This window comes from Lampris incognitus, chromosome 16 (genome assembly GCF_029633865.1).
Source record: "Lampris incognitus isolate fLamInc1 chromosome 16, fLamInc1.hap2, whole genome shotgun sequence".
In the NCBI taxonomy this organism is placed as follows: domain Eukaryota; kingdom Metazoa; phylum Chordata; class Actinopteri; order Lampriformes; family Lampridae; genus Lampris; species Lampris incognitus.
Window position 1 is genome coordinate 34,446,397 of NC_079226.1, and position 17,498 is coordinate 34,463,894.

At 45.7% G+C, this 17,498-nt stretch overlaps 2 protein-coding genes across 2 annotated transcripts; both read right to left on the reverse strand.

The window, feature by feature from the left end:
- Positions 1 to 4,531: 4,531 nt before the first annotated feature.
- si:dkey-177p2.6 (uncharacterized protein LOC568712 homolog) lies at positions 4,532 to 6,180 on the reverse strand. The gene is made up of 2 exons (XM_056296468.1): positions 6,147 to 6,180; positions 4,532 to 5,531 (listed from the first exon to the last, which is right to left on the reverse strand). The coding sequence occupies exon 2, from the start codon at positions 5,525 to 5,527 to the stop codon at positions 4,661 to 4,663; it is 867 nt and encodes a 288-aa protein (XP_056152443.1). The 5' UTR covers positions 5,528 to 5,531; positions 6,147 to 6,180; the 3' UTR covers positions 4,532 to 4,660.
- Positions 6,181 to 9,742: 3,562 nt separating this feature from the next.
- On the reverse strand, positions 9,743 to 15,817 carry cdca4 (cell division cycle associated 4). Its single transcript, XM_056295916.1, has 2 exons — positions 15,659 to 15,817; positions 9,743 to 12,516 (listed from the first exon to the last, which is right to left on the reverse strand). Exon 2 carries the CDS (start codon positions 12,505 to 12,507, stop codon positions 11,578 to 11,580), a length of 930 nt encoding a protein of 309 aa, XP_056151891.1. The 5' UTR covers positions 12,508 to 12,516; positions 15,659 to 15,817; the 3' UTR covers positions 9,743 to 11,577.
- Between the last annotated feature and the right edge of the window lie 1,681 nt (positions 15,818 to 17,498).

Sequence of the window (17,498 nt, forward strand, 5' to 3'; positions counted from 1 at the left end):
TGAAATCAGATCGTGTGTGTGTGTGTGTGTGTGTGTGTGTGTGTGTGTGTGTGTGTGCATGTGTGAGCAAAGGAATTAAAGCAATAAAAATACCGAAAACAAGCGAAAAAGAAGCCCAGATGATAAAAGCAATAATAATGGTGTCCCGTTAGCGAAAGAACAGTGACACTAGTAAAATACTGAGAAAAAGAGGGGGGAAAATCCCCAATAACAAAAACAATAATGAGGAAGAACAATGATAACAGCCAAGGTATCATTGTCATAAGAGAAGCAAGGCCTCCTCCTCATCCTTATACCTCTTGGTCCAAGTGACCTCTGCAGTCTCAACTGACTGCAGGTGTCCCCCACCCTTATAAACTATACAGTGGCTTAACGACCGAAACCAGCGATCAGTTTCATATGTAAACATGGGCGCGACCATTAACTAGAGTTACAGTGGCCATGTGTGCTATTCACAGAGGACTGGGGAATAGCTGCAATCACAGCATTGTAAGATGGCGACACGCTGCTCCAGAAATTGGTCCACCCCAAGGATCGGGTCCCCCGGCACGAACAGAGCAATATAGTGTACGCTGTTAAGTGCCGGGAGGATTGCCGTGACTTGTACATCAGGGAAACCAAACAGACGCTGGTCAAGAGGATGGCACAACACAGTCTACACCCATCTACAGGCCAGTGGCCACTCTTTCAGGGATGAGGATGTGCACATCCTTGATAGGGGGGGAACGCTGTTTGAATGGAGAGTCAAAGAGGCCATCTATGTGAAGAGGGAACGACCGTCCCTGAACCAGGGGAGGGGGGGGCGAAGAGTACATCTGTCTCCATCTTACAATGCTGTGATTACAACTATTCCCCAATCCTCTGTGAATAGTACACATGGCCATCCCACCGTATTGTTCATAAGGGTGGGGATACCTGCAGTCGGTTGAGACTGAAGAGGTCACTTAGATGAGTGATGAAACGTATCCGTCAATAAACGTTGTGTCCAGATGAACTGGCTCAACTTTCTTTGACACACCCGGAATGAGAATGAGACGCAGACACTGTTGTTGTTTTTTACACTTGTATTCACAATAAAGAGTATTCAAAATCTTCCACAAAATACACAATAAATCATCTTTTTTTTTTAACTTGGTAAAATAATCTATCATATAATTTATTTCATAATTGGCAATCATAACATTTAAATTTGTGCTTTTACAGACTTCTCACACAGATTCTGTGTTTCAAACAATGATAAATAACACTGCAGTTTTACGCTTCCCAAACAAGACCGTTTATCAGAGCAGGAGGGAGGGAGAGTGTTATTTCACAGGGTCACATCCAGCGGTTACATACGTCTCCATGCACAGCCGCTAGGACAGGCCCCCCTCCGAGCAGCAGCAGCAGCAGCAAAAACAAGCTGTTACTAGAGGAGCAGGCTGCTCCTATGAAGACCTCACATGATTGGTTGTTGGTCTGAGACTGGGAAAAAAAACAATTTTTTTTAACTCCCCTGGAAGCCCCGCCTTCTTGACGAGTGACGCAATCCGTTGCACTCTACCCCCCCCCCACCACCACCACCACCACCACAACCTCCATCCCTCCCTCCCTGTTATTCTCTTCCTCGCTCTCCCTGCCTCCTCCTTGCTTTGAGAGCTCTCTGTCAGCATGTCAGAATAGATTAGGGTCATATGCCATTACTCTTCATGGACCGGAGAGAGGCAGAGAGTACAACGCGTTCACTACGGTATGGGGGGGGGGGGGGTTGGTTCAGTGCATTTCTCAGGCGTCGGCGGCGCGGCTTTAGAACGCGCCACAGAAACCGGGACGGAAGTACGTCACGAATCAGACGCCGAGACGAGGCCCGCCGTCCACATGCGACACTTGAAACGAGATTTTGTGACGAAGACAGACGACTCCGGTCTGGCAAACGGAGCACTGCGGTTCAGACCGAGACGAAACAGCGGACTAAACCGTCCCGAGTGGTTCACGGCGGCGTAAATCCACCGTGAATCGCGGCGTAGTCGCGGGAGTGTGTACCGGTACATCGAGCAGAGCACCGGAAGAGGTAGACCAGTCATACAACATGTAGCAGGAAGTGACGAGACGAGTCGCTCGTCTGCATCGGGGCCTTTCGCTCTCCGTACCACATCCACTTCTGACAGGAGCTTGAGGTTTACGTTAGTTAGGCTGCTCGTATATATATATATATATATATATATATATATATATATATATATATATATATATACACTACCGTTCAAAAGTTTGGGATCACCCAAACAATTTTGTGTTTTCCATGAAAAGTCACACTTATTCACCACCATATTTTGTGAAATGAATAGAAAATAGAGTCAAGACATTGACAAGGTTAGAAATAATGATTTGTATTTGAAATAAGATTTTTTTTACATCAAACTTTGCTTTCGTCAAAGAATCCTCCATTTGCAGCAATTACAGCATTGCAGACCTTTGGCATTCTAGCTGTTAATTTGTTGAGGTAATCTGGAGAAATTGCACCCCACGCTTCCAGAAGCAGCTCCCACAAGTTGGATTGGTTGGATGGGCACTTCTTTGAGCAGATTGAGTTTCTGGAGCATCACATTTGTGGGGTCAATTAAACGCTCAAAATGGCCAGAAAAAGAGAACTTTCATCTGAAACTCGACAGTCTATTCTTGTTCTTAGAAATGAAGGCTATTCCATGCGAGAAATTGCTAAGAAATTGAAGATTTCCTACACCGGTGTGTACTACTCCCTTCAGAGGACAGCACAAACAGGCTCTAACCAGAGTAGAAAAAGAAGTGGGAGGCCGCGTTGCACAACTGAGCAAGAAGATAAGTACATTAGAGTCTCTAGTTTGAGAAACAGACGCCTCACAGGTCCCCAACTGGCATCTTCATTAAATAGTACCTGTTAGAGCCTGTTTGTGCTGTCCTCTGAAGGGAGTAGTACACACCGGTGTAGGAAATCTTCAATTTCTTAGCAATCTCTCGCATGGAATAGCCTTCATTTCTAAGAACAAGAATAGACTGTCGAGTTTCAGATGAAAATTCTCTTTTTCTGGCCATTTTGAGCGTTTAATTGACCCCACAAATGTGATGCTCCAGAAACTCAATCTGCTCAAAGAAGTGCCCATCCAACCAATCCAACTTGTGGGAGCTGCTTCTGGAAGCGTGGGGTGCAATTTCTCCAGATTACCTCAACAAATTAACAGCTAGAATGCCAAAGGTCTGCAATGCTGTAATTGCTGCAAATGGAGGATTCTTTGACGAAAGCAAAGTTTGATGTAAAAAAAATCTTATTTCAAATACAAATCATTATTTCTAACCTTGTCAATGTCTTGACTCTATTTTCTATTCATTTCACAACATATGGTGGTAAATAAGTGTGACTTTTCATGGAAAACACGAAATTGTTTGGGTGATCCCAAACTTTTGAACGGTAGTGTATATATTTAAAAAAGCTGCTCTGTAAAAAAAACGCTTTCAACATCGTAGTAAAAACACAAGGCAATAAAAACACGTCGGCGTACAAAGTCTTTTACAATTCAGACAAGTTATCCTGAGGCTGACAAGAGGTAATCGACTCCTCGGTCGGGGCGTGACTGGGAGCACGTTTCTAATTCGAATAAACACCCTAAGGAAAGGGGGAGAGGGTTAAATGTGTGAAGTGATGCTATTTTTGTTAGTAGGGCCACAATGGCCGAAAAACTGCTGGAAATCGTTGTTTTACCCGCCAAACGGAGGTTACTGAATGGTGCTAGGATATCGCTGGTGCAGTCGTGGTCAAAGTACTATTTAGCTTTGGGCTCTAATTCCCTCTCTAATTAAAAGGCCCCGCCTGACGCAATAGGTCCAATCACACTGTCCCAAAAAAGTGCAAGAAAACGCTGTTCTTTGTACTCCTGGCAGATCAAAGTAAACTCTCTGAGGAACACGAGGGATCTCAACTAATGATTAACGCGGGTCTGATCTTAAAGTGTGATTGGCATGTCAGGTTACTCCCCCCGCTGATTGGTTGAAATGTAATAAAAGCGCAAGGTGAAGATGTGGAATATGTTTTTCCCCTCGCACTTCCCCTAGAATAGAAAGAAGACATGCAATAACCATTGTGAGCTTGGTTTATAAAGATCCATCTGGGTTCGGGGCAGTTTTAAGGAATTCGACGTTGAGGTTTTCGCACCTAATGGTGTAAAGCTAGCGAAACCCCTCGAGTAAACTTGTCCAAATATCTTAACTGCAGGGGCATTTCAATACCTAGTTGTTGAACTGGCACATACACGTTGTCACTTTTAACCGAGATGGAAGACGTAACCATAGGTGGTCCTGTCTACTGTGGCGCCTTAGGCGACCATCACTCCCTTCGTTCGATCCAATACAAAGGTGGGAAGGACTGAAGCCTATCCCAGCAAGCATTGAGCAGAAGGCAGAGAGACACCTTTGACAGTTCGTCAGTCCATCATAAGGCGAACACACACCATCACATATGCTATCATTCATACCCATGAGCAATTTAGAGTCACCAATTCATCTTGTTTTTGGAGGAAATGTGAAAACCAGGGAGGGACTGACACACTGAAAGAGCACGCAAATATCACACAGAAGCCCCAGGATCGACCCAGCACCCACTTGTCCTAAGGTGGCAGTGCTAGCCTTTGCATAACAGTTGCATTGGTGATCAGGACTTAACCAGGATCTCCATGATGTGCTCCAGGTCAGTAAGGTCCATCACACACGACTGTCGGGTCCCTGCCGAAGCCTGTCCTGGCGAAAACATCTTCACATCCTCGTCCCCCCAGACTGACACGCTGACGGGCCAGAAGGAGCTCCCCACACACGCAGCGGATAGGTCCGATGTCTCATACATAGATGTGTCAATGTCCTCAAAGATGTCATCAAGGGCAAGGTCACTGAGGTAGCCCATGGCGTTTACTGCATCAGGAAGTGATTTGGGCAGTCCAGAAGAGCCAATGGGCTCGTGTGAGGGGAATACAGACAGAGAGGGATGGGATGGAGGTGGAGAGGGGTACCCCTTGTCTAACTCTATACAGCCCGGACATATCACCGACATGCCCTCCCCGACAGCGCCTCTGAGAAGGCAAGAGTCTGTATTCGCACTGTTGAGGGGAACGTCTATCAGTGACTCTGACACGTTGGGGACACAGACGAGCGTGTCGGGACAAGTGGACAGCAGTTGTGTGGGGAGGTCCCTACAGCTGGGGCCCCCAGCTCCAGCCCCATCCCTCCGCATGTCCTCCTGAATCTGCCTCAAGGTGTTGATGAGGAGCACAGAGTGCCGCAGTCCGGCCTCCTCCCTGGCCTGAGAGCGCTCAAGCTTCTCCAGGCACAGCCTCAGCACAAGCTGACGCTGCTGCAAGCGGGTCGTGTCAGCTCTGCCCTCGGCCGGGAGGACCCTACCTTCCTCCCCGAATCCCCACTCATCGTCCTGCTCCTCCCTCTTCTCCGCTGTTAACGCAGCAGGGATTCTCTCTGCCTCCGGCTCCTCAGAGCTGCTCCACTTCCGCTTCACACCGCGACCCAACATGGACCTAGATAGATAGATAGATAGATAGATAGATAGATAGATAGATAGATAGATAGATAGATAGATAGATAGATAGATAGATTGCTGACTGTAATTTTAGATATCCTTAAAGAGGTGCTTCAATTGCAATGAATGGAAGATGAGCTTTATGAACACTGATGGAGCCGAGGGAAAAGAATGGAGCAGTTGAACAAGCCATGATGAGGATTACCAGTTGTCATGTATGATAATAAATATTAACTTGGTGTAAAAGCACAAAAAAAAATTTAATCCAGAAGTGTGCAAACTACCTTTGCCATTCGTTGTGGATGAACACCAGGACATGACTTGGTGCGGTAACACTAAGTTTGGCAATGTCCTTTGCACTAATGCTGAATGATCCGATATAACCCGGGAAACAGCAGTGTTTTAGTTTTCATGTAAGTATCGTCGTGAAATAAATCAGCATTGAAATCATTAGCACGGTGCAATGTTAGACCTCTCGGCTGGACGGAAATATGCACTTGCATCCTAATTTTTTTTTTTAAATGCATGCACGGTCGATTAAGCTGCCTCTGTGCCATCGGGAGCAAGTTGGAAAACAACTTCAAGAAATATAGTAAATTATTCGCAAACATACCCGTAGACGGTGACGTGAAGTTGGGATCCTCCTGCCTTTCTAGCCCGTGTGCCTACGAGAGTCCACGGAGCACCGGGGAGTCTGCTTGTGGGGGGGGCGAGGGGCACAGCGAGAGGAGCCAACGGCGGCCGCTGATTGGCCGGCAACACCGCGGATCAAGTCTCCGCCTCCGCAACTCACGGGGCTCTGAATGTGCACCATATGTCCAGGGGTAAACTTTTAAAGGGACAGTCCACCCAAAACGGCGTTGTTTTGCTCCAGCCCGGAGCGCTACAACACGACAGCGTTGTGCTGCGTTTAGCCCTTCCACACGCGAAGAGTTATTTCTAAGGCGCTTTAGCGTCTTTTTTGTTTTGTTTCACGTCTTGCGAAAACTTTCATTCCACTACGTTTCTGATGAGTCAACACTGGGAGGCCATTAATGATTAACTAATACCGACTGTGTGTGTGGTGCCTGGAGTATATCTGGTGCAGACGGTGTGTCGTTCTCAAAATCCGTGGTGGGGAGAATACTGGAGGGCCACCAAACATGCATAAAATATACCAAACACATGCCTCTTTTTTTGACTCTGACTTAAAGACGGTAAGCTTGTTTTCGACAAAAAAAAAACATACAACACTGAGACTGTTCGCACTGTGGCGATTTTAACCGAAGCGCGCGGGGGGGCATGTTAACCCCCAGTAAGATGCTCTGCGCTACATGTAGACTACTGGCTCTCTCCCCGCATTACTGAGGGAAATGTCTCCGGGCCATCCTCGTCATGTGAGCACACGGGGGGAGACAAAGGTCCTATTGGCAAACTACAAGTCTAAGCAGATCAACTGGCCCGCAGTGGGAAGCGCATCAATAGGGCCATTTTGAGTATTTGGAGTTCGCCATTCGCCACACTCTCCCCAACCCCGTAGCCCTGCGCTGAGACGCTTCGCCACGCGTCGCCCATCACGGCTCTGGCGTCGTTGCTCCGCGAGCAGAGGCGCGCGACTTGCTGTTGCGCACAGGCGTCCCGAGTGTAAAGTGTCCGGTGATGTGAGCAGGGCCGGAGTGGGACCCGTCTTCAGCCCGGGAGTTTCATGCCTCAGACCAGCCCACCGAAGTTCACAACCTGTTATAGTAGCGATGTGTGATTATAGCTTTGCTAGGCAAGTCTGCTAAAGTGCACTATTCTCCTGTGTATTTTTTCTAGAGCATCGGCATTTCCAATTCAGTGCAAGTAAGTGTCGCGTCACAACTTTAGTTTCTTTTCATCAATATGAGATGGTTGTAAAAGTGCACACGTTATATAAAGATAAGAAAAAGAGCAAAATAAGAGAAAACGTACATATCCAACCCTAAAACATTGACATGTGTTGCACTGCTCTCTACCACATCACAGTGTGTTTTTTGTAGATCATCAAAAGCTATTTTTCAGTGCCAGTGGCTGAACTACTGAAGATATACAACCCCAAAACATGAATACATATAAAAGTATTGCTGCGTTCTCTCCTATACCTTTCTAAGGACACCGTAATCGCTTATTTCTGTGCACGAATGTAACATAAATGAACACATGTACTCTTATCTCTGAAACTTGAGTTTATTACAGTAGCATTATCCGAAGACACGAGAACGTCTTTCTCAGTGCACATCAGCATGAACGCCTCCAGGTGCTCCTGGGTTAAAGTGCACATGTCCAACCCTCAAACATAAACATGATTGCGCTATTCTCTACAACATTACAATGTCTTTCTCTACAATATCAAAAAATTATATTCGGCGCGGTTGAGTGTTCACTACTAAAGATATCCAACCCTCAGACATAAATTAAAAATAAAAGTATTGCAACGTTCTCTGCAACTTTGTTATTCACAGCATAACTTTCTAAGGACATCATAATCTATTTTTCCCTGTGCAATGGTTGCAGCTTCGAGGAAACATGGCCAACCCTAAAACATTAAATGAACTCCCGAGCATTGCACCGGTCTCTGCAAGTTTATTATAGTATAGCAGTTTATTATTTAGCAGTTTATTATAGTATAGTATAGACGTGAGAATGTCTTTCTCAGCGCACGTGAGCATGAATGCCTCCATGTGCTTCTGGGTTAAAGTGCTGCTGTTATAATTTTCAGCCCGAGGCGCCCCCACCCCCCCCCCACCCCCACTCCCCACCCCCCAACAAAACAAAAGTGTTCTGATCGCCTTCAACGTTGAGCAATCCTACCTGCGCGCTGGAGGTCTGGGCTCATGGCTGACGCTTGGCGCTGCCCCTTCTTCACCGCCAGCAGCAAACGGGCTCCGCCGGCTGCTGCGTAGACAGCCCAGCGGTCTCCCAGTGAGGTGGCGTCGCTCGCCACATGCCATTTTGCATTTAGCGAAGCATTTGTTCGCGTCGTACACGTTGTACGCCACGACGCCGCACAATGCCTCGACACTTAAACCTGAATCGTGGTCTGTAGGCGACGTTCTGCGTCATTCGGGCGCTGTAGCAAAGCTGGCGTACACGTCTCATCAGTCACCATCAACTCTGGGCCGCTTCACTCTCACGCTGCGAGCTAGTTTTGATTGTAAACACAAGTTGAGTTTGGCACGTTTTGCCTCGCTTTTTTTTTTCATGATTTTTTTTTATTTATTTATTTTTTTTATATTCGGGCTTTTTCCAGCTCTGCCTTTTCTCTTGCTGTTCTTCGTCTTGTCTTTTTTTTTTTTAATAATGTCTTACATCTTTATACAAATTTGACAATCAGGTGACCAATCGTAACCTCCTGAGTTGGGATGGACACCCCCCCTCCCCCCCGGCTCTCGCCGTCCAACAACCAGCCCGGCCCCACGGGAAAATCTTCCCGTCTCTCCCGATTAGCCCCTCCGTGGGCCGACGCTATGAAGAAAGGTGCGTTATTTGGGGCCAAAGAGCTCAGTCAAACACTTTTTCACGATAGCCGTAAAACGCCAATCGGGAGTCACTGGGCGTGTGATTATGCATCCCTGTAATGGTGTCCCTCCGCTGAGCAACCAGGGCCGGCCTAAGCTTTTTTGAGGCCCTGAGCAGAACGTAATCAGCCCCCCCCCCCGCCTTGGACTAATGCACGTCCCACTCTACGTTAGCCTTGAATTGCTCTCAATCGGCTCTGTGCATAACTGTAGTCCACTGACTTCCGGTTTCTCCTGCAGCGGCCATACCAGTTTCCTGTTTGTTGGCGTGTGCTATTGATAATGGCATATTTGTCGCGATGCCTGCAAGATTTACCATGGCATGGATAAATGTCAAAGACGTGCACAAAATTGCCGAGGGTGAGTATCCTCCTCCTCGTAATTGTGGACGCGACTTGATATGTACAACTTGAAACTTCCCGCCTGTTTGCTGGCAGGTGCAGGTGAAAGTTTGTCGACAGTTCTGCGCATGTCGTTGACATTTATCCATGGTAAATCTTGCAGGCATCGCGACAAACACGCCATTGTCAATAGCACACGCCGACAAACGGGAAACTGGCATGGCCGCTGCAGTAGAAACCGGAAGTCGGTGGACTACAAGCCGAGGTTGTTTCCAACGCTATCGACTATAAAATGTGACCCACGAACAAAGTAATTTATTCAATAACGTCCAACAAGCTTCAAATAATAGTTGCATCTTTTATTATAAAAAATATTTACAAAGATGCTACAATGTTTTTTTCCTCGATATAAAAAATGCATACATTTTACAACGGTAATTAGTCTTTGAAAATCTAGCTCCCGTTCAGACCAGAGTGACATCCTTCAGAGCAGTTTTGTGGTAAGGTATTATGCACGTCGTAATACTGTATTTTTGTCAATACAATTCGTTTGCCTGAGTAAATCTCTTCATCGCGATAACAAGCAACAAATTTGCAAATGCATTTAATTTTACACTTCTTTAGGAGAAAAGGCAACTGTTTGCATAAAGGAAATAGGACATTTGAACTGTATACAATCATTTTAAAACTTGTATGATCGAGCTGCATAGTGATTTGAATAGTAACCCGGTTATTAGGATAGTTAAAAAAAATGTGAGGAATAAATTAGGTACTGCATTTAGACGGGAGGAAATAATTTGGATAAATAAAAAAATAGTTCCACTGGGACTTGTAGTTGATTTTGAGAAGTCAATATGGCAATGTCTGTACCTATATCTAATAAATACAATAAATAAAACAGCAATAAATTAGATGGGTCAACACAGAGTTCTTCCTTTGTATTTCTACAAATGACGAAAGAAATATGGCTTCTAAATGGAATTATCGTTCCCGGGGTTTCTCCAAATGCTTCAGTAAAAGCTGTTATTTTATGAGATCTGAGCATTAAGCTCAGGTAAGAAACTTGACTCCTAACTTATCCACTGACCACTGTGGCCCATGTGCCATAAGACCCACCGGCCACCACCATCAATCAAATAAAGTTTTAGAACAGAATAAGACCCCCAAATGATGGTTATTTTACCTGCTGAAGTGGTAAATGTGTCCAATCTACCAACTTCCATACCAAGGTCTACCAGCATATGGCTGGTAGTCATTTCCCACCCTGTATAAAGCTATTGAGAAAATGAAAATAAAGGAAAACAGTGCCGATGAGTTTGTAACAATGCCAGTCCTGAACACCTTTACAGTATAATTGATATACCAATCCATGGGAAGACATTGTGTTGAGTCTGGCTACATTAAAATCTTAAAAACCACTAGGGGGGAGAAAATAATAATATCAAATGATACTTGTAAACCCCCCAGCTGTGTAATGCAAAAAATATATTTCTATATACACACATACGTACATATACATATATTTCATCCATAATTGCTCAAATCTTTAGGAAAATATGCATTGCTTCGTAGATTAGGACTTACAATTTGTTCTGGTTTCTGGTGCATGTAGTGTGATCATTTGTTCCTCAGTTCATGTAACAATAAATACAAATCGACAAGGTGGCAGAAAAATGACCAAAAAGACCTAATATGACAGAATGTATGACAGAAGTAAACATGGAACTAGATGGAAAAAAATGCATCATGGTATTGGTAATTATCTTTGCCTTCTCACAGATATCAAAGAGTTTTGGATTTCATAAACAATGGAAATAAATGGTTTCTACCACTGACCAAAGTGGCTTGTAACTCCCAAAATACACTGGTAAGTTTTCACTATTTTACCAGCCAATTAGATTTTTATAATAATAATAGTAATCATAACAACAATAATAATACTCAATAATAATAAAAATGGTTGAAGCCTGCCAATGTGTCAAGCGGTGAGGCGGACCAATCTATCAGCCATAGATTAACTACCATCTGGCTGGTAGATGGAGAAAAATTCCCAACTTGTTCACCAAATCCCTGACACTCTCCCCATGTAATAACACCACATACAGAACATGCACATCTGACATGTGCAAAGTCTGTCGAGAGTCTGTGAGATCAGTACAGGCCGTGGGAATGAATTCTGTGGTTTTCAGGAGCCTACTATGATCTCCATGATGTGGTCCAGTTCATTAAGGTCTGACCTACAGCTGGAGTTGGAGCTAAGAGGTGTAGACGCATGGGAGGAGAGGCTTTCCAAGAGGTCATATGTCCCCATCTTAGGGCTGGTCTGCATGCCCGTCAGCACCGTATCGAGGTCATAGTAGGACGGGTCCACGTCCGAAAAGAGTTCTTCGAGAGCAGGGTCGGGGGTCGGAGCTGGATGCTTGATCTCAAAAGTCCCGAACACCTGCTCTGCTGTCCTGGACTCCCTACTTAGATGACTCTGGTCTCCCTCCTCCCCCTCTGACACACACTCCTCGCTGTCCTCCTCTTCATCCTCCTCACACTCACCTTCATCCTCTTCATCCTCCTCCTCCTCTTCCCAGCAGGGTCCCATTCCAAGGGGGACAGTGAGGTAGGAGGAGGTCAGCTGGGGAGGGACAGTAGACAATGTGGACATAGTGACCTCTGTCTCCCCCTCTCCCTCCATCACCACTTCCTCCGAGTGGTACCCATCCTCCAGCCCCACCACCGAGAAGGGCTTGGGGCTCTGGCCGGCCTGCGCTGCTGCATCAGTCTGCCGGCAGAGCACCTCAGTGGCCACCAGGTGGTCCGCGGGACACTGAGCGGCGGCCAGCGCCTGGGTCATGATCTGCCAGGTGCCGTCCTGGGTCATCTCCTCCTGGATCTGCCGCACAGTGTTGGCGATAAGCACCGACCGGCACAGGTTGGGCTCCACCAGCATGTGGCACAGCTGCAGCTTGATCAGCGACATGTCCAGCAACGACTGCCTCTGCAAGCTGTAGGCGGAAGAGAGTGAGCGTCCCAACGCTGAGGGGCCTGGCTGGCCCTGCTCATTGCCACCGGCAGGCTCCTCCCCAGAGTCTGAGAACTTGCGCTTAGTGCCCTTCGGGAACATGTTGGATCTCTGTTAGTAACGGGGAGAGAAAAATAGAGTCAGGCTCTTTCCATTGGCAAAAACTGATGAGAATTAATTATTACAATGACACACACACAACAAGCCTACTGTTCTGAGTTTTACTAGTGAAAACACATTTGGAGGCAATAATGCCATGGAATTAATTATGTAAATACGTGTTGTAAGTGACTATGTGGTGTAGTATCTGTGTAAGCTCATGAAGAGACTAAGGCTACAAAACCGCTAAAAATAGCAGCTCAGATTTATAAATAAACTCTACAGACTGAAAAAAAAGGTTTGTGGACTACATAGTACACTACATGTCTTGTTGTGGTAGTTGTAGTTTTTTTCTTCTTAAAGTTTGCTATACCTTTCCTGTTGAGAGGCACAGGCAATAGCATAGAAGCTTGGTCCCGGCTGCAGCGCTTCAAGTACTTTTGTACGAGCGACAAGCAGCTTTTGTTCAGCACCATTTCTGCCCATTTTAGGCCAGTCTGAGGCAAGACTCCTGCTGGGCGGAACAACCACACTTTTAACAGACCACTGAGCCACCGAAAAACAGCATGGTTACCAGCTAAATGCAACGGCTGCATCAAAGTTAGCACAGACTACAGACCTTTGTCAGAGAACAACCAAAGCAGCACTAAACATTACAGGATCCCCTTCCAAATGACACCTGTGATTAAGAAAATCTCCTCAGCAGTGAGGTTGAATTCTTCTGTGTTGCAAGATAGAGGTTAATGTAATATGAAAAAGAGATAGGATTTACAATAATCAGGGAATACCGCTAATATTGAAAAGGGACACCATGTTTTTTTCTCATCTCTAAACAAGTCATCCTTTAAAAACCTAGCAGAGCAAAAATTCACTTTCTCTTAACTGAAGGGAAAAGTATCGCCTGCCTTTTAGCCATCTTCAAAAATGGAGATGACCTATTGTAAAAGGAAAAAAAACACTCCTGCCATTAATAAGGAACCCCTGACTCCCAGAACAAACAAGGTGTCAGTAAATATAAATCCGAGCTCTGAACAGAGCCGTGCGGCATTTAGTTGTCAATCGACTGAAAAATGGGCAAGCAGTGTCCATCTCTGTCTTCCTCGAGTAAAACCTGTGGGCAGGGCATCCGGGTTACATTATGCTACAGATCAACCTTGGAGAATAAGGGTTTAATTTCCTTCACATTTTGTCATTGAATGCGAGTAAAAAAAAATCCGAGGGACAAAAATGTAATTAAAAAGGTAAAAACAATGTTTATGCGACACATTTTGGACTGAATAGCAGTGTTACGGTTCGCAAAACATAAGTCATACTGGCTGAAAACACCAAATTCAAAAGCAGTACAACTAGTCCATTTATTTCCAATACCCAAATTCAAAAATGACTGGACTGCAAGAGTGCATCTGTTCACTGAAAAGGCTCAATCTTACAGATTTTTTACACTTGACTTTTCACAGATTATAAATTCCATTCCCTGCTGGAGAACTAAAGTCAACACGTGTAATGGCAACAAAAGCAGGATCATACCAACATACACACATTGTGATACTCGAGAGTTGCGTTCGCCCATTGTAAATGAACGGATATGTAGATCTCAAAACCTTTGAAATCACAAAAAATATATGACATATTTGCGTGTACTGAATCAGAATGTGCTGCGAGTTCCTATATATATACATGTAATTAACGATTCTTCACTGCTCCACTAGAGGTCGCTGTTACACCCGCATCAATTCTACTTATTAATACCTATAATAAAAAATAAACAAAAAAAAAACCCCTCACAAGAGATATCACCCAGTATGAATTTGTCTAAACTGAGTCAGATATAGCCCCTGTGTTTAGAGGAAATATAAATCCCAACAAGTGATCCATAAACCGGTCTAATTCATTGTGAATGACTTGGGAGCCTGTGTTTTGGAGACAGGTCTGTGAACCCTCGTGCGCACGGATGGATATGTTTCCTAGCAATGGACAGAATAAGAACAGCGATTATTGGGGTGCCAAGTGATCTAAAAAAAAAAATAAAGGTTGAGAATCAATAACGGACATCTGTTGTCTCCTTATGTCTTGCAATTGTGACGGCCCCTGTTAAACAAAGACGAGCGAGCACTATACCTCCCCTAAAGGAGAAAAAAAACGTGTAAAATTTCAGACGAGGCAGGTTAATAGGTGTTTAACTTTAAACAGGGAAAGAGGGGAGAGAGAAGGGGAGGGGGGAGTAAAGAAAGGAAGCACTGCACGGGAGGAAGACACCTTTGAAGATTGCAAAACACGGTCATCGGTATATTCTGGGACGCACATCTGCAACGTTAAAACGGCAAAACAAGTAAAAACGACACCTTTCGTCAGCGTCTCGTACTCGCCGCGCACTAAAATGCGGCCGTGTTTCAGCCGGGCAGCCGAAGGGGAGCCCCAAAACAAAAAAAATATAACCTTCCCTTTACGTCAACTGCTCCGAGCACGACCCATCCCCCCACCTCGCACTGGGCGAAAACCAGCACTTTCTCAGCTCCCCGCCTTACAAAAGAATGAATAAAACGAACGCCAGGGCCAGCCCGGATCGGCATGCGCCGTCTCATATCGCCTAAAATCGAACCGGATTTCACCGTCGAACGAGCCCCCCGTGGCCTGTAACGTGGCGACATACGCGGCCCCCCGGCCGCGAGTTGCCGCATGCTTTGTCTCGCTTAACGTCTATTCGGGAGGAAGCCCGACCGACAATGAGGCCATTTTGCGCTAGTAGCGAGACCGCTAGGTAGGCTACACGGCTAACTTAGCCCTGCGAGCTAAGCGCTAGTTCGGACGCTTTAGCGAAACGCGGGCGGGGGAGGGGGCGGCAGTCTGGCGTAGAGACACAGACACCCAACCTTAGCTAAAACTCGGGGGTCTATTCTGTAAAACACCGCCGGCGAGGGTGCGCTTAATGGTCGCGCGCCCACCCCGTCTCTCGCGCTCTCTCTCTCGCTCTCCGTCGCTCCTTCCTCCTTCTCGCCGAAAGGAGAAGAAGAAGAAGAAGAAGAAGAAGGGGGGGAGAAAAAACAAGAGTTTTCCGAGCGGCGGGGCTTTGTAACTTCTCAAAAACCGTAAGAAAACGCATTCGGCCCTTTCGAGCACAGAGTCGATCGTCGGCGAATTGTTCGGCGGTGTTTACCTGTGATGGCGTTATTTAACTCCCGTCTCGGTCATAGGATCGACTGTGGGGAAGAGGCGCAGATCGGGTTCAGATGAGATCATTCATGCCACGGCTTCAAAACTACCTCGTCGTCTCGCTGCTGCTGCTGCCGAACGGACGGAGGGAGGGAGGGAGGGAGGAAGGAAGCGGAAGGGGGGGAGGGGTGGCTCTCCCTCGGCTGATAAAACTGGCCCACACAAAAAAAAAGCCTGTAAATACGCGTAGGATTTAGACGTTTAACACAACAATAACAACGGTTTGTTAATAAAAGCGACGAACCACAAGATACGTGCCGAAGGAGAGGATGGGAGGGGGGGACCGGAGTCGATCTCAGAAAGCCGTAGATATCGCGCTAATGGGCCCCGTCCGAAAAAAAGAGACATCGGAATAATTTAAGGGGGGGGGGAGGAACTCCTTTTCGGCATACATGCACAAACATACAACGGAAGAGAAAAAACGTAAACTCATACATGCTTCTGAACGGATGAATGTCAATTTTAGATGGCTGCGACCCCTTACGTTGGGCTGCTGTGATTAACATATGTGGGATGTGTTTTACAAGGCTGTATCTTCTTTTGCTTAAAAAGTGTATTGAAATAGTGTAAGTACTAAATAATGCCAATGAAAGCTATGCATAAAAGACGTAGCTATATATATATATATATATATATATATATATATATATATAAATATATATATTTGCTGCTACTTTGACAAATGTGCGTTGCTCATTTCTTTCTGTGGTATGAGAGTGTGCGACTGAAGACTGACTTAAATCTGAATGACGAAGGCCTACAGCAACCAGCAAACACCACTTTACTCTGGGTTTTATTATTTTTGCTTTTATTGGGTACAGACATGTCCTCTACAGGACTCAGAAATTAACATATACATTCACATCAGTTAATTGGTATAGGAGGAGAATCAGACGTCACACTCCTGATTAGATCTTCACCATGGCAGCCGTCGTCTTTATGCATGCTCAATAATCCAGGAAAGAAAAATCGAAGAAAGTTGAATCATCCATCCATCCATTATCCGAACCGCTTATCCTGAACTCGGGGTCGCGGGGATGCTGAAGCCTGTCCCAGCAGTCATTGGGCGGCAGGCGGGGAGACACCCTGGATAGGCTCATCTGGATACGACGTTTATTGACGGACAGTTTCATCACTCATCTAAGTGACCTCTTCAGGCTAAACTGACTGAAGGTTTCCTCACCCTTATAAGCAATACAGTTGCATAACGACCCAAACCAACGATCTGTTTCATATGCAAATAGGCTTGACCATTAACTAGAGTTACAATAGCCATGTGTACTATTCACATAGGATAGGGGAATATCACAGCATTGTAAAATGGTGACCGATGTACTCAGGCCACCAGGTTCAGGAATGGTCGTTCCCTCTTCAAATAGATGGCCTCTTTGATTCCTCGTTCAGACCAGTGTTCCTCCCTATCAAGGATGTGCACATCCTCATTCATCCTTGAAAGAGCCGGCACTGGCCTGTAGATGGGTGTAGACTGCGGAGTCCTGGCCTGACGTGTTAGCTCTCCTGTGTTGTGCCGTCCTCTTGGCCAGCGTCTGTTTATTTTCCCCGATGTACAAGTCAAGGCAATCAAAGAAGGTTGACGCAGTTCACCTGGAACTGGACACAACGTTTATTGAGAGAGATACGTTTCATCATTCATCTAAGTGACCTCTTCAGTCTAAACTGACTGCAGGTACCCCCACCCTTATAACAATACAGTGGCATAACGACCGAAACCAACCACCACGTCAGGTGTTGGGGAACCAGGACACTCTTTCAATACAGTTTCA

Coding starts and splice junctions, on each gene's coding strand:
- cdca4 (XM_056295916.1), bottom strand. CDS start 12,507: ATGTTCCCGAAGGGCACTAAGCGCAAGTTCTCAGACTCTGGGGAGGAG.
- si:dkey-177p2.6 (XM_056296468.1), bottom strand. CDS start 5,527: ATGTTGGGTCGCGGTGTGAAGCGGAAGTGGAGCAGCTCTGAGGAGCCG.